This window comes from Heloderma suspectum, chromosome 1, assembly GCF_057233095.1.
Source record: "Heloderma suspectum isolate Gila_16-S chromosome 1, 16-S_ref, whole genome shotgun sequence".
In the NCBI taxonomy this organism is placed as follows: Eukaryota; Metazoa; Chordata; class Lepidosauria; order Squamata; family Helodermatidae; genus Heloderma; species Heloderma suspectum.
Window position 1 is genome coordinate 70,997,827 of NC_139458.1, and position 16,875 is coordinate 71,014,701.

The 16,875-nt window shown below is 39.8% G+C and overlaps 2 protein-coding genes across 6 annotated transcripts in view; both read left to right on the forward strand.

Moving 5' to 3' along the window:
- Positions 1-16,875, forward strand: part of LOC146357374 (MAX gene-associated protein-like) — a 49,551-nt gene that overhangs the window by 2,859 nt on the left and 29,817 nt on the right. For all 5 annotated transcript variants that reach the window (XM_084846107.1, XM_084846087.1, XM_084846125.1 and 2 more), the window contains 13 exons: positions 381-1,466; positions 2,735-3,641; positions 4,004-4,094; positions 4,236-4,331; positions 4,563-4,694; positions 5,614-5,709; positions 7,133-7,671; positions 8,394-8,507; positions 10,833-11,139; positions 13,141-13,361; positions 13,894-14,043; positions 14,455-14,509; positions 15,179-15,606. In XM_084846107.1, the coding sequence (XP_084702233.1) occupies positions 445-1,466; positions 2,735-3,641; positions 4,004-4,094; positions 4,236-4,331; positions 4,563-4,694; positions 5,614-5,709; positions 7,133-7,671; positions 8,394-8,507; positions 10,833-11,139; positions 13,141-13,361; positions 13,894-14,043; positions 14,455-14,509; positions 15,179-15,606 (4,158 nt within the window). In that variant the 5' untranslated portion in view covers positions 381-444. The remainder of the gene's footprint in view (positions 1-380; positions 1,467-2,734; positions 3,642-4,003; positions 4,095-4,235; positions 4,332-4,562; positions 4,695-5,613; positions 5,710-7,132; positions 7,672-8,393; positions 8,508-10,832; positions 11,140-13,140; positions 13,362-13,893; positions 14,044-14,454; positions 14,510-15,178; positions 15,607-16,875) is intronic.
- On the forward strand, positions 15,691-16,702 carry LOC146357375 (uncharacterized). Its single transcript, XM_084846139.1, has one exon. It carries the CDS (start codon positions 15,736-15,738, stop codon positions 16,690-16,692), a length of 957 nt encoding a protein of 318 aa, XP_084702265.1. The 5' UTR covers positions 15,691-15,735; the 3' UTR covers positions 16,693-16,702.

Genomic DNA, 16,875 nt, shown 5'->3' on the forward strand with positions numbered 1-16,875 from the left:
AATATAAAATACATTTTGTTTGAATTGTGAGATAAAGTTAGAATGGAATTGATTAGTTTATTAGATATGCACGCTTCAGTTTTATGTGTGTTGTTGTTGTTGTTATTTATTACATTTCTATACCATCCTGTAGCCGAAGCTGTCTGGGTGGTTAACAAAAGTTAAAACATTAAAATACAATATACAAAGTTTAAAAACCATTTACATAAAAGCATATGGACATGAATCATTGATGATGAATTGTTCGTTGCCTATCAGTAACAATGGGGTGACTTAGAATGTACTTCTTTAATCTGCTTGTATAACTATATCATGTCATATGTTTTGGTGCAAGAAAACTCCTTCTTTGTATAGTATTTATTATGTACTTTGTTTCTTAGGGAGGTAGCCCCTGAAGGGAAGGCTGTTCCAGATTTTGAGTTGATGTGAGAAGCACTATACACAATGAAGAAGCAACCACTTGTGTTTGGGAGTGAGGATGGTGGAACAATGTTAGATGTAGCACCTGCCCTTTATGTCCTTGTGAAACAGAGCACTGGAAAAACTGACCAAGGCGCCCTCGTTTCGATTCGAGATGACTGTGGTTTTGCCAGCAGTGGAACACCAATAAAACCTAAAGTAAAGACCTGCTTTCCAGCTGATTGCATCTCAGGAAGCATTACTGTTACACTGGACAACAACAACATGTGGAATGAGTTCTATCATCGCAGCACAGAAATGGTTCTGACTAAGCAGGGAAGACAGATGTTTCCATATTGTCAATACTGGATAACAGGCCTAGAATCCAACCTGAATTATATCCTGGTCATGGATATTTCTCCTGTCGACAACGTTTGCTATAAATGGAATGGCCATAGTTGGGAGCCCAGTGGGAAAGCAGAGCCCCATGTGCTGGGAAGGGTATTCATTCACCCAGAATCACCTTCTACTGGTCATTACTGGATGCATCAACCAGTGTCTTTCTACAAACTGAAACTTACTAATAATACCTTGGACCAGGAAGGGCATATCATTCTACACTCTATGCACCGCTATCTACCTCGACTACACCTGGTGCCTGCTGACAAAGCCACAGAGGTCATCCAGCTGAACGGTCCTGATGTCCATACCTTCACTTTCCCACAGACAGAGTTCTTTGCTGTGACTGCCTATCAAAACATCCAAATTACACAACTGAAAATAGACTACAACCCATTTGCTAAAGGCTTCAGGGATGATGGACTGATCAGTATAGTCCAACATGGAGAGGAGCAAAATGATTGCTCCAAGCAGGAAGGAGGCATAATTCCAAGCAATTCCAGGTGTCCCACTGAAAGTAACGATTTGTGTCTAGTGCAAAGAGACCTGGGTGCTTCATGTAATGGCGAGAAGATATATCATTCTGATTTGGAGAAAAAATCACTCAATCTGAACACAGATTTGCATGTGTGTGATGCACCAGTATTAAAAGAGGAGGTATCTGAATGGTAGGGTTACATGTTTACCATTTTTCTTGGGGACTGTGTTGTAGGCTAAGGCCAGACCACTGGGCCCAGGTTCAGGACATGGCAACCCAGAGGGTCCCCTAACAACTACTAGACAGGCAGTGTTGGTGACTAGCTGTCTGCCACTATTTTAATTTACTGAACTTCTCCAAAAGTTACAGTAGTGGCAGAGAGCTCAGCCAATCCAATTCCACCTATGGAGTTGTGGGTTCAATGAGGGTTCTGAGGTGTTGGGCTGAGCTGGGGAGAAATGGGCAGTAGGGATTGTCATCTTGCCCTTTAGAACTCTCTTGTGGCATCTGACTGGCTGCTGCCAAAGACAGAATGCTACACTAGTTAGTCCATTTTTGTCTTAGCAAGCAGGGCGTTCTGTTTTTTCTACATGATAGCTGTCATTTGTGCTTTTTTCCCCCCTTCAAGGTCATTATCAGTTTTTAGTATTACTAGAAAAACAAACTGCTTATTGCGATTTAATAAAAGGTGAGGATACTGTTTTACATTAGAGTTCTTTAACATTGTGTTAGAACTCAGAGGGGCCAGATTGCACTACGCTAGCATTTGTTTAAAATGGTCATTTATGTTTATATTGATTTCTGCAGGCAGTTCTGACCAAAGCAAATGCAGTTCATTGCCTCCGTATTGCAAGTTGGAAAAGGCAGCTGCTAGAAGGGAGTGATTTAGGACAACCCTGTAGATGTTATCCCAAATGAACTCTGCTGAAACAAAGCTTATTTATATTGATTCTTACTGTTGTTATGAATTCATTTTTTAATGACTGTTTATAAAAATTTCTAAAAATGTTATAAAGCATTAAAAATACTGCATATCAAGCTCCGAGTAATTTTCAAACCCTGCAGTGTTGTCCAGAGGAATTAGAGGGGTTGGGCTGAAGCAGAGAGAGTAATGTCTAACAACTTTGCAATGTATGCTGATCTTAGCCCAACTGAAATGTTGGCATAAAAGCAATGAATAACACTGCAGGGTTGTTGTAAGTTATGCTCTCAGCTTCAGCCCAATTCTGTTTTTATTAAAGGGAGGCTGATGGGTTGATCATTATGAAAAGAGATCATTTTCAAATTAGCAATGGCGTCTGCTAAGACAATATACCAGTTATACAGCCATAGCTTTGCATTACTTATCTACAACAGATTCGAAACATGAATGCTTTAAAGGGCAGAAAACCTCATAATGAGAGTATTTATTCTTTCAATTCAATTTTTTCTCTCTCGTTTTTCTTTTTCTTTCACCAGTCCAATAACTAGCCCTTGTGAAAGTGACTTCTGTGTGAAATCCCCACTCAACTCAAATGGTGGCATTAGTATTTCCATTAAAGATGAGCCTATAGGTGACCATGGTTATGGGCCAAGTGCACATACTGAAAGGATTTTTGTGAAGCAGGAAGAAACTGATAAAGAGCCAGAGGAATGTTTCTGTAGAGATGACAACCTCATACTGGAGAAACAGCCAAAGAAACACAGTAAAATGGGAAGAATGGAAGTGGAAATTGAATCCAGCAAGCAACCACAGAGTAGTCTATTAGGTGCTGCCAAGGCAAAAATGTTAAAATTGGATAGTGGGACAATGCCTGAAGACTACCTAGAATCTTGTGATAATATCACAAAGAAAATGGCAACAGACTCTGCTCTTCAAGCTCTTTTGTCCACCTTTAGGAGAAAGAAATCTTTGAATCATTCAGTTAATTCTTTGCCTGCCTGTTTTGAAAATAAGTTCTTTAGCCCACATAAAACTAAAGAAACAAAACATAAAACACTTAACCAACAGAAATGTTCGTTGGTTACAGATGTGCCATGGAAAACTACGGAAATGTATAGCAGCCATGCCATAACAAAAAAAGCATCTCATTTCAATAACTTACCCTCAGCATCACCCAAATTTATCCTTAGAGGAAAAGAGAAAAATACATTGAAGGATCCTGCTTTGAGACAGAGTGTTGATAGCAATCCAAATACTCTATTGTCGGGGCCAGTTAGAAAAAGAAGGCCGTGGAAATTAAACTTCTCAAAGGCTGAACGATCGCTGAAATTCACTAGAAAAGCTGTTATGACAAGCCTTTTGGGACCTGATTTTGCCAAACCAGAGCTGGTGCTTGATCTGGACGATGTGGATGGAATCCTCTTTGTATCATTTGCAACAAAGGTAAATATATGGTCTTAATTCAGTATTATCTAGTATAGTTCATTTTATATGAACTAGACATCAGTTTCTTCTGTAATTAAAAGCTGAAGATGCAGTTCCTTCTTAGCAATTAAATTTGGGGGTGAGGGGTTGTGGTGGGGGGACACCCCTGTGCTTTAAAGCCTGCATTCTCACTGTCTCTGAATGCCATGCTTGGGCCTTGAATTTTGTATGTGATCATGCAGAAATTTAAATCTAGACCAGATTATCTCAGCTAGTTTGTATATATTATATTTGACTCTCAGCAGATTGTCTTGTTTAATTCCAGAGTACCATTTTATGTAAAACATTTAACACTTATTTTAGTCTCCCTTTACATACAGGAAGTTCTTGATAATCACACTACTGATAAAATTGGGGAAGGAGAAGAACTGCAGAATGTACAAACTGCCTTACTGACTACATGTGATTCAGGTACTCTTGACATTAGGTAATTGAGATGGGATGGCCTTAGTACAGGACAGGTTAAGGAAGCAAACAATTGGAGTTTAAAAATGATATATTCACATTCTAACCATTTGTGTGTTCCAATAATGTCTCTTTCTTCTCTGGCAGACTGTCAGATAAATCTGCAGTTACTAGAAACAGAGCTCTTAGACGATTTGAAGTCCTTCAGACATAAACAAGTGATACATCCTAGTCTTCAGGAAGGTGTGTATTAGCAATAGATTCCATAGCTACTATGATGGTTACTAGAAAAGATTGTTTCATTGTGCTCTGGGGTTTATCCAGCTATACTTCTAAACTTTGACATAGTAGTAGTAGCCTGAAAGCTTAATGTTAAAGCTGCCCATGTTCATGTCCGTTGTCTGTGCCAGAGGGAGTTGGTTATTCATAGTCCATGTCTGTAAAGATACTTAAAGTGGTATATTCTTCTTCTAGTGGGACTGAAGCTGGGTTCTGTGGACCCAAAACTTAGCATTGACCTAAAATATTTGGGTGTGCAGCTGCCTCTGAGATCTTCAAAGGATTATGTATTTGGGAATAACCAAGGAGCAAATCCCTCTTGTCAAGGTAAATATGTTGTATTATTTTAAAAATGTTAGACTAGTAAGAAGGTTCCACAAATTTGGCTTGCCCTTCGTGGCCAAGCAAAAATTTGTGGTCACCAGAACCTGGCTCTTGTTCCTAACCTTGTGCTGTGTCATAGCTTGAGGTCAGGGACAATCCCCTGCTCTCCTCCACAGGTGAGAGGGATTATTCTAGCCTTCTTCTCTAGCTTGGAGGTAGAGGTGGGGGTGGGGAATATTTTATCACCGTTGCACTGTGCTTCGGAGAACCTTGGAAGCCAGTGCAATTGCAGGGTTGACCCTAGTTCCCTTCCTCCAACTCCAGTTGGAGAGGAAGGCTGGGGCTTGAAGCTCAGTAACAAAACAAGCTCCAGCAATCCCAAATCCAGACAGGGACTGAGGATATCAGAGCACTTTGGAGGTATAGCACCTAAACAATCTTCAGCTTTCTTCCCAACCTTGGATCTGGGGAGCAATCAAACCTTCGGTTGTGCTGGGCATCAGAAACCCTCCAAAGTGCTATGCAGTTGTACTGAGAGCCCCTGGCCTGCTCTATAGATCTGAGGTTAAGAGGAAGGCTGGGGCTCATCATGCTGTCTGAAGGACAGGGACTTGTTCTCAGTGGCAAATGAAATTGTGGATTCCTGATGGTGGTGTTAGTTGGGCTCTAGGAATGGAGGACATGAATGTTCCTATTTTAATTACTATATTTCACTAATGAATTTTTGTGTAATAAACTTTCCTGTTACTCGAACCTTTGTGTTGTATTTCATTTAGTTATTTTTTTCTTGTGACTTGTTGGGTGCCATTTCCAGTAAATGTACCTGCTAACTATCTGGTAACCAGTTTTCCATTAAATTTACTGTTTAGGATATTTACTTTGTGCCTGGTTAATAAATTTGCATTGCTGCTTTTATTTCTAGATACTGGCCTTTTCATTTCCAGAACTGGAAAAACAAATGATTTTAGAAAGATAAAGGGTTGGCAAGAAAGATTTCACAGTACTTCTAAACAAGAAGGTAAGATATTCTGCATGTACTTTCTGCAGCACCCTAAACAGGAAGGTCTAAAAGGCGCAATCCAATGCACGTTTGGACTTTTTAAATATCTAAACAACTCCCAGCATCCCGCAGCCAGCATGGTTACCTAAGGCATGCTGGGAATTTTAGGACTTTTCTGTCTAGCCATGCATAGGATTGCATCCTAAATCTTGTTTTATGGATAAAGTAGAATAATTTGCTAGTATCAGGTAACATCTAGCATCAAGTGAACGGACTTCCACTCACACAATGGGACTTCCCCTTGCTCTCCTTTCCCCTGCAGCCTCCTGAATGCCCCTCAGATCTGCTCCAGAGGGTCCCCCAACCCTCTGGAGCAGATTTGGGGGACTGCAGGGCAGAGGGGAAATCTGTTATGCTAGCAGAACAAAAATCACTGGAAGATCCAACCCACCATGATTTATTTGTTGGGTTTTCTGGTTGCGAAATTGGGAGTTTGCAGATATGCATATCAGTTAATTGGGATGGCAGAGAGACGGGAGTCATTTTCATATGCGTTACATAGGCAGTGGTAAAGTATAGGGCCAAGAAGATAGAACAGAAGACTAATCATGAGGAAGAGGCTTAATAATTGCATAATGTCCAGTTGTTTAACTAGTGGAAAAAGGTCTGATCCCTGTTTTGTTTCTCTGTAGGAACTATAAGTCACTTTCATGTTTTCAAGGATTTCTGCACAACCATTAAAGGCTAAAAACTTTCCCCTTAAACAAAATAAAAGTCCAAATCCTTGATTTTTCTAGTGTAGACAGTGTGGTTGCAGCTATTATGACAATTAAACCATCTGGCATAAACCTTCCATTTGTTCTTACAATTAATGTTTATGGTATATTTTCTTTTGTTATAGTGGTTATGAGGAATTTTAAGAATGGATGCTGCAGTCACAGCACACACACATCAGTTCTCAGTGTTCCATCATGCTTGAGCATGACTGGGAAAGAGGACTCAGTGTGGGCTATGTACATAGTTTCCCCTGTGTTCTTTACATCAAACTATATGGGCTACCATTGGCACAACCTCTGAGGAAGAGGCAAACCTTGTCCCCTGCCCTCCCACCCCTGCCAAGAAATTGCAGTTGCAGTGGGAGGGAACATTTCAGTGGCAAATAATAGATGCTGGCTTCTGTTTCTGTGGGGCAACCAACTTCCTGAATTAAAAATATATGTTATCCAGATTCCTCAAACTATCAGTTTTTCCCCTTTTCCTTTTTTAAATAACCACTTACATCATTCTTTGAAAATAACAAGGAATTGTTGTCACTGATGCAGTTTACTATCATTTTTAGAGAAACGATTAGGAGTTTTCTTTTCAGCTGAGATAGGAATTGATGTATTTTTGGAAGTTGTGTTTCACTTCTTTCCACATGTCACATTCTGCACTTATGCAGGTAGCATTTTAGTGAACTCCTTGAAGAACCGATCTGCCTTCTGTAGTGATGAACTGGATGAATATTTGGAAAGTGAAAGGAAACTAATGGAAACAAATGTGGGATTCTCTTCTAGTTCATTTACTTCTCCTGTGGCTTACCAGCTTCCATCTAAAAGCACCAACTGTGTACAAGTTCTAGATAGTGTTCTCAAAAAGAAATCCACTATTTCTCCACCCAGCACTTATACTTTCAAGCCTCTTTCTCTGCCTTCCGTTTTCAGAAAGAGGAAAAGAAAAACTAAGAATAAACAAGCAACTAGAGGCAGGGTAAAATCCTCCAATAAGTTTGCAGTGCCTTTACGTGTTTTGTCTAAGCAGAAACAGAAGTTCAACTTCAGTGTGCTTCAGCAAGAGCAGAGTAATCACTTTCTAGGTTTATCTAAGACTCAAGTGAAGCTGGTAGAGCTAGAGGATTGTGCCTTGAGGGATGGGAAGCCACAAACCTATATTACTGAAGAACGAGCAAGCTGTTCTCTGGACACTTTGCTCATTTCTCAGGTAAGTTGTAGTAATGGTGACCATTTAATCATAGATTATATTTAAATATGCATATTCTAGAACTGGGGCCCATATATGTATCAGTTATTTTTCTTCTGTAGTTCTTGGCCTGTTGGACATGCCCTATGACCACCATTTCCCCAGAATAATGGATCATCTGCAAAATTGTTGGGCCACTTGGGGATTTCTGAGTCTGTTTCACATGCAATATAGTTGTCTTATGATAAACTTAATTGTGGCAAGAAAGGAACTTTTCCAGCCTCCCTGCAGTAGAATTAATTATGGGTCTATAGTAATGAGTGACCTCTAATTTATTGGGTTTTATCATAAACTGATTTCTAAAAGGCCTTTATGCAAATATGACTAAAACTTTGAACTTCCCCATGTTAATTCAATACAAACCTTGTCCTTGCTTTAAATACTCTTGACATGAACTACTGCGAAATACTCTTTATTTTTAACCATTGTTGTTGTTCGGTCGTTAAGTCGTATCCAACTCTTCGTGACCCCATGGACCATAGCACGCCAGGCCTTCCTTTCCTCCGCTCTCTCCTGGAGTGTGCTCAAGTTCATATTTTTAACCATACTAATAGGTTTTTAAGATGGTTATACACAGAGATATAGAGTTAATGACCCAAATTTCTGCCCATTCACTCATCTTAATTTCTTGTTCCCTCTAGTGTCAAACAAAAATGTGGTAACTTTAATTCATACTTAAACAGGTTCAGGTGGAGTTGATGGAACTGGAGGATTTTGCATTGCAGAATGGAAAGCCACGGACTTGCATTACCAAAGAGCGAGCAGATTTCTCTCTGGCAGCTCTGCTTACCTCTCAGGTAAGTTATTGAAAAGGCCATTTCCTTTACTTTCCTCGAAATTACACTTCCTTGGCATTAATGCTCAAGTTTTAAATAATACAGGAACAGAGTTACTGGATTCTTAAGTTGTTTCACTTACATATACTATAGAAAAAAGAAGTTCAGTTTAGAAAACTGAGCAACAAATCGGTTCGCATTTTGTATGCTGGCATGTTTCTGGATGCTTCCAGATGGAGGACTCCTAGTGCTTCCAATCAAAAGATATTGTGCACCTGTTCCATCTTTTCCTCCCATGGATTTTTTTTTCTGGTAAGAAGAAAGATGGTAGAAGCCGTGTGAAAAGAAATAAGGGCTACAAAACAAAGACAATGTTGTCTGGCCCTCCCTGTAAAATTCTGTTTGAGGCAGGGTGATTGCACGATAAAAGGCTCATTTGGAAGGATCGTCTAAAAAAGAAATACTATTTAGAAAATATGCCAAAAAAATGTGCAGGGTAATTCTAACTTCCAGATCCACCAGCTGGGGACAGGTGTTAGGATGGGGTAGAGGTGCCCTCCTACCTGCAGAAAGGAAGTCTGCCCATCGAAAGTTATACCACTGGTGGTAGCAAGCACAAGGCTATGAAATGGGGCAATCTGGGGGCACAGCGAGTTGGACACAAAGCCTCTCAAGAGGGAGCTGGTGTAGCTAATTGTGCCCTCCCTCATTGCTTCCACTGAGAGGGCAAATTGAAATAAAAAGTTCTACCAGGCTGAAAACTCCCCCCACCCCGCTGCATCTTGTGATTGCACTGGTAAACTAAATACTGCTTTTAGTGTGTTATGAATAGGAAATGTTGGATAGCAAAGGCGAACCATACCGGATGTTACTTATTGTAAACTACAAGTGGTGTAAGTTTGCTGCTTTTATGGAAAAGTTAATTCACATATGATTTGCTGTATGTTATACCATGTTTAATTGGCTGCCATGCACATACATGTGCTGTACCACATGCCTCGATATATAAAAGTGATCACTGTGTATTGGCCCACAACTGGTGAAAAATTGGTACTTTTCTGAAAAAGTGCATGACTGTTGTGAACTATTGAGCAACGCCATTGCACTACAATGAGCCAGAACAACTAAGTGGTTCAGCTTTTTTACCAACTTCTTAGGACAAAGATCTCTCAGAACAAAAAGCTGTATTAATTCTAAGTGTTCTTTCCTTACATTGGTTGACGTAGTGATATGCAGCCTAATCTGTTGCAGCTACAGCCTTCTTCAGGTCTTCCGAAGAATGCGTAAGGGCCAAAAGCCCCCACAGGGATGGGACCATTCACACTGACCCAGCCTACAATGTCCTGGTGTGTGCCAGGCCCCACCCCTTCATTTTTTGAGTTTCCCTCATGGAGCAATCAGGTCTGAAGTGGGGTTCTACTAGTGTTCAGTTTTATCAGGGTCCCCCAGAGTGTTCTACTCATATTCACTTGAATTTGAGTAGAGACTCCATTCAGACTCCCTGCTGTGGGCCCAGTGTCAACAGGGAAATTGGGGCAGGGCCAGCATGTGCGGTCCCATCCCTGTCCCCACTTTTAGCTCTGATGTGTTCTCCAGAACACCTGAAGGGGGTAGGCTTAGGTTGTTGTGTCTGGTATAGTCACCAAGTCTGTGATTTATAATGGTTGAGTACTTGAACTTAAAGTGTACAACTGATGAGCGACTTGAAAAAAGAGTATTCCTGGTGTGTGTGTGTGTGTGTGTGTGTGTGTGTGTGAAATCTAAATATTCCTGTGAATAAAACCATGTATTCTATTCAATTGAGAGTTTAGGGCTCTCATTAGACTCCTTTCTTCATCAAGAATATGGTGAATAAAACATAAGACCAGAGTTTACAAAATTCATAACAAATTGATTTGTTTTTTCTGTTCAGATGGACTTTTGCAAACAAATTTACGTATAAAGGAGAAAGTAGTAAAAAAGATGAAACAGATGAAAATTGCACAGGACATTCCTGATTCCTGAAATTCAGTTTGAAACACTAGTGCGATATCTTATATATTAAAAAGATTACCCATTCCTATGTGACTAAATTAAAATACATTCCAATTTATATTTATTTGTTGTTGTGGCAGTGGGAAGTAATCACAATTTGCTGCTTGCCTTACTATGTAGATAATACACACTGACTGCATGCAGTCAAATTTTCTCTTAATTTTAGTGCATTTTTCTACCATCCAATTGAGAACAAGTTTTAAATTATGTATAATACTATATTGTGCCATTGCTTTCATACGGTTTAGGTATTCAAAATGTGTGTATATATAGGTGCTTGTCTAAATTCTTGATATATATGCATCCTTTCAGGCTTCACTCAAAAGCAAACCTGTCTACAAAATCACTGGAAGCCAAGACCCACCAAGTGGAAATGCATTCTGCGACATTGGGAGTGTCTGTGCTAATTTAGCTTTTGAGAAGTGTCAGTCTATACTTCCCTGCAGGACAGATTGTACATTTGACTGTCTGAAGAGAAGGATGGCTCTAATAAAGGGAGCGTCTATGCATAAGCAACACTTGAAAAAATCTTTGCATAGAATTCTTGCAAGCTGTAATGACCAAGAAGAGGAACGGGGACTGGAACAGATAAATAAACATATGAGAAGTAATGTGGAATGTAAGTCTGCCTAGAAAATGTAGTCAAAATAGTTCCAAACATTATACATTTTTCTGGAAATTTTTATGTTGAATAAGCATATATAAATAATCCAGAATATTAAGAGAAGTATATAAAGGCTGTAAGTAACCAGTCTTGTTGATATCAATTACAGGTGCCACTGCAAGAAAATGTTGGTGTGAATTCCCTGGTGAAACACCTTTGTTTTTTCTTCTTTCAACCTTTTCTATTTTCTATGTGCCTGCTCACAACTGCCTTTATTTCTGCACTGTAACATCAAGCCATATGTATGTTTTGTGTGTGTATGTGTGTGTTTTCCTTGGTGGTGGTGTTTTGGGGTTGTTTTTTGTACTTTGTGTATTACCTTAGTAAGCTGCTATTGCTATTACCTGAGTAAGCTGCTATTGGAGCACCTCAGGCTGTTCCCATCTGTTCTTGATGGCTGCAGATCCCGATCTGAAGCTAAAGAAAGTGAGTCTTGCGGGGAATATGTTTTATGCTCATTTCCTGGCAAAAACATCTGGTCCTGATCCACAGGGTAGCTGCTTCAAAACCTTTTGGTGTGTGACCTGACTTATTTCAGTGATATAGTTCTAATTGTTGTGTTCAATAGATCTGTTTCTCTGAGCCTTTTGGGATTGCAGTATAACGTTTTTAAAATGTGCTTAGCATTGGGGAAGGAAAAATTTGTCAAGTTCGATTCTGCACAGTTTCTTATTTTTCCAACATTAAATTTATTCCATTCTGTTTCTACATCAGTTTGCAATTTTTTTCTAAAGTCCCCTTGAAAATCCATACATATTTTCAGACACATTTTTTTGAATATGCACATTTCTGTATGCACGCTTACAAGTATACACATTTTTTCCAAGCAATTCCCCTGATATAATGACCCAGAGAAACAACCCAGGATTTTAACCCCTGGTCTGTTGTTGGGTTAAAACTCTGGGTTGTTTGTCCTTCATCAACCCAGAGTTCTGAGTTCTCGTGTTAAACAACCCATGGTTGGCGTTTTGTGTGAACTGAGTCAAAGTGTGTTTGTGCACTATATTCCCCAGTATACCCATTTTATGTGCACTACCTCCTACTTTATGCATTTTCTGTGCACAGCTTTTTATCTGCCTTGGAAAAGAGGCTTATTTGGTGGAGTAGCATGGCACCAACTCAGTTGTCCCAGCAGCAAGCCTGGAGGCAGGGAGGAGTTTGACTGCAGGCACTGAGAGCAGGCATGACTCCGTTGTACCAGAAGCAAGGATGTTTCCTTGCTTGAAGCCAGAAGTCTTGCAAGAGAAAAGGATACTGGGATACCTTTGAAGCTTGCTGGATCCCAGTAACATATTCCACTCACTACTTACCGTAACTCTCATTACTGTGAGAGAGCTCGTTCACCTAAGAGAAAGTGAGTAGAGCAAGCCCATAGGTTGTATTTGGAGAGAAGGGGAGCTTGTGTGTGTTCTAGGCCTTTTTTGTATTTTAATGGATCCCATTGAAGGCTATTGGACAATAAGTCTATCAATGGCTACTCGTCATGGTAGCTATATATTACTTCCAGTATAACGGAATGGCTGCTTCTGAATACCAGTTGCTGGGGTGCTGTTGACCTCATGTCCTTCTTGTGGGGTTCTCCTAGGCATTTGGCTGGCCGCTGTCGGAACAGAATCCAAGACTACATAGGTTTTTGATCTGATCCAACAGGGCTCATGTTATGAAGCTGCAGTCTAGTTAAATAAATTAACATTTTATTTATTTAATACATTTCTATACCACCCACAAGACACGAGAAAAGACACAAAGGAAGGGATTGGGAGGGAGGAGCAGGGGAAGAGCACGATGGTGATACTTGGTTCTGTTGCTAAGAAGGATGTGAATATATCAATTGAACCCAAGTTTACACTGCATCTGTTCTCCATTTGGGCTGGCCTGTTGTCTTTTCTTTCTTCTCTTCTGCAGTTTCTCCTCTTCTGAGTTCAAGATTAAGCTGTTTGTTATCTTTTCTTTTAGCAGTCTATAGTGAAGAACCAGATCGACCTACTGCAAATTTCCCAGTATGGGTAAAAGAAGAAATAAAGACTGATGCAGAATCAGTTTATTTCCCATCACCTTCTGCCATTCAGCCAATGCAACATGTGATGCTGCCTCCCTCAGAAGTGGTTTTGCCTTTCAAGTCTACCTACAGTGGTGTTGAACCAGAGCAACTGAAAATGCTTAAATTCATTCCATTGGTAAAACATGAAGTTTTTTTTTTGTTTTTACTTTCAAGCTAGTATTTTGAATCATTTATGTTCAAAAACAAACAAGCACGAATATGTATTTTGTCAGCGCTGCTTGAAATCCCTACTTATAAATAGCTTTGCTTTTTTAAATACACTTTGGAGAGTAGGAGGGTGTTGGTGGAGGGACAGGACTTCCTCATTCTGTCAGTGTCTTACACACCCTTTTGGCCCACATCTGAGTCATGCAAAACCTTGTGTAGCACACTTGCATTATCCTTTGGTGCAGCTACTGTGCAACCCCATAATTCATGAAGCAGTGGCACAGTAGCCTTTCTGCTGCATATGTCTAGTACTTGCCTTGCACAAGGATCAAGTTGTAAATGATAACAGTCTTAAAGTAGGATCTTTGCCTTTAAAATAAATGGCTGTCTTGCACTTCGTTTGGGCCTTGAATAACTCAAGAAAAGGGGGAAGAATAAATGATGTGCAGATTCTAAAGCTCTGTGTTGCTCTAATGGAGTAGTTCTGTTTGGGCTTTTAGATTCAAGAGGAGCACAATTATGCTGTCCCTTTAAACTTTGGAAAAATGAGGTCATATGCTTGCACTCCAAAGTACAAGGGCAACACTGGGAAGACAAGGCAGCAACGGAGGAACCAACAGAACCCCAGTTCTAAAAAGTGCATTGGAGAGGTAAAATGATCAATGCATTTCTTTTCTCTCCACTTAATATATTAATACCTAATTTTGATCTTTACTGAGATTATCTACAATAATTATGAATACTCTTATGGAGGAATTATTTCAGAAAGTGCCTTAAGATCTTGCAGTTCATGTCATGAGATCTTGCAATATCAGTCATGAGCACTGATATCCTTGTCCTAGCTATCCTGCACCCCTGGCTGGAAGTAAGGGAAACTAATTGATATTACAGAGTATTTTGAGAAAACACACACAGTTAAGAATTCTATAATAGGTGCTTTGTTGAGAAAGCTAGTAATCATATTACTTCTGCTCTTACTATTTTAAAACACGTAAGTCTGGAAAAACATTCTAGACTTCCCTTGCCCTCTTCTGATTTCTCATTTGCCCCATCTATCTTAGGACTTTGTTCCAGACTCTCTTGAAGAACCTTGTGGTACAGAGTGTGACTCTGGAGGTGAGGTTTGAAAACCAACCTTCTAACAATTCTGTAAATATTAGTATGTTGAATCCCAAGAGCTGGCAAAATAGAAAAAAGGTAATCTCCTTCAGAGGTCTTTAAAGCAACCTGCTTAGTGCGTGATGAAAAGTAGTAGCTTAAACTAGTTTGCATTTTAATAATAAAGTATACAATTTGTCTTTTTCAGCTTGGCAGTTCTTTATTTGTATTCTTACCCCACAAAAGTACATATACAGATGATGCTGTGTTCAGAAGATGACTCAATAAATAAACAGGCGAGGGTAATCTGAACATTTTATTTGCCATTGTTTGTCTAGTAAATTCAACATGTAATCTCACTAGCCTGACCCTCCCTGTGGGATTGCTGTGTGTTCCTTTTTAGCACCTACTGAGGGTAGTGTAGGTTTTCAGGTTGGGTGAGCTATCAAATATTCTGCATTGATTTACATAGAGTCTACAGTTTTCATTGTGTAAAGTATATTATTCTGTCAAGGAGAGCTCTTGCATAGGTTTGTTCCTAATAGTGTAACTGAGAGGATAGTAGCCAACCTTCTGATATGAAAGGAATACATGGGACTTTGGCTACTTTTCCCCTAATAAGTCAAGGTCCTCCTTCTTTGCAATAGTTATATATAGAAAGAAATGGTATTTGTCTCTTCGTTACAGAGTCTGATGTAGGAATCCCATCACCAGGAACATCCATGCTTCCAGAGAAATCTACATATCAGTCCAAGCTTATACCTCCGATTTCAGAAACTCGAGCAGCAATCATCTTTCCATCAGAACCTGTTCTTGAATCACAAGCTGTTGATTTGTCTCCAAAACTTTATCCTACAAGTATTGCACAAGTGGCAGGGTCGGAATATAAAATTGGATACTGCTCCAGTCTACAGCCAAATAGCAGAACTAGCTTAGTACCCCTTCAGTCTGGCAGTCCTGTGTTGCTTCATCTTCCAGGGCAGAAGGTTGTTCTACCTGCTATTTTCCAGCATAATTTATCTCTTCTGATGGCTAGCGCTTCATTCAGTGTAAATCATCAAGAGGAGCTGGATACCATAAAGCCAGAAGAAGAGGAAGTCTTAGATTCGCAAGAGGTAATTGCCACAGAGTCAGAAGTCACAGCATCTGATACCAGGCCAGAAGAAAATGAACTGATAGCAAATCAGTGAGGTAGTTTTGAGGAGTTAAAAGTGAATGTAATCAGATGTGATAAATGTGCAGTTATGACAAAGACAGCTCTAGATAATACATATGCAGAGGAAGAATTATCAAATGAGACACCCTTCTTATATCCTGACATTTTTACAGACATATTGTCAGACCATTCATATGTTAGCAGGAAGCCAGACGATGAGAAAATCAAAGTTATTGAGAAGAAACAGCATGCCAGATATCTTAAAGATGAGTCAGATGAGGTTGCTGAAAGGTGTTGGCAAACTGAGGTTCTTGTAAGACAAATATTGCAGAAAGGCTCCACAAATCAGCAAGAGGCTGTACAGTTTAAAAGTACAAATAGGGAGGAAGCAAACATTGCCCAAATGCAAAGTCCACCTACTGATTCAGAAGGACCAGAGCAGATACAGCTGACCTTGTCTTCCAAAGAGCTACGGGAACAGAATCAGACTGTAATCATGAACTGTACAAAACAACAACAGAAAGGGACCAAACTGCCTCAGAGTCAGTGGGAAAACCAAAACGATTCCAAACTACTAGGGAAGCACAGGAAGGAGAGGGGTGACTCCATAGAAATAGCATGTAGCGAGGAAAAACAGAAAGAACCTGAGGTCAGCTGTGCAAAGGACCAAAACAATGCGCTAGGAAATAAATATGTGGATAGTGCTCAAGAATCAGTACCTAAAACAAATACTGACATTCAGGAGAACTGCAACACTTCTAGCTACAAAAAAGGTATTACTAGTTCTCAGGGAGAGACTCAAATTGTTAAAGATTACCTTGTTCAAGTCAGCAGAGCTTGGAGCAAAACATCCCAGAGGTCATTATCTAAGTGTTTAGAACAAAATGCACCTAAAACCAACCATCATAAAAATGGTCGTATATCCACTGATATTACCATTGACACTATAGAAAATAATGGAAAAAATGCTGATTCTACAGAGGAGGAGATTGATGGAATATTTGACTACCAGATTGAAACACTGGTGAGCACCCAAATCTTCTAAACTGAAAAATTTCTCAGGGTAAAATGGTTTTTAATATAACCATTATTGGAGGCCAGTGGAAGCTACTGTGGCTGGTTGAGATCACTACTGCCACTTGTCTTGGAACAAGTGGCAGTAGTGTATGGGAATATGTTTTGGTGTCCAAAGCATATGTCTGTCTGCCTTCTGGTATGACTTTCCTTA

What these genes read in the sequence shown, in the direction of transcription:
- LOC146357375 (XM_084846139.1), top strand. Translation starts at nt 15,736, where the DNA reads ATGACAAAGACAGCTCTAGATAATACATATGCAGAGGAAGAATTATCA.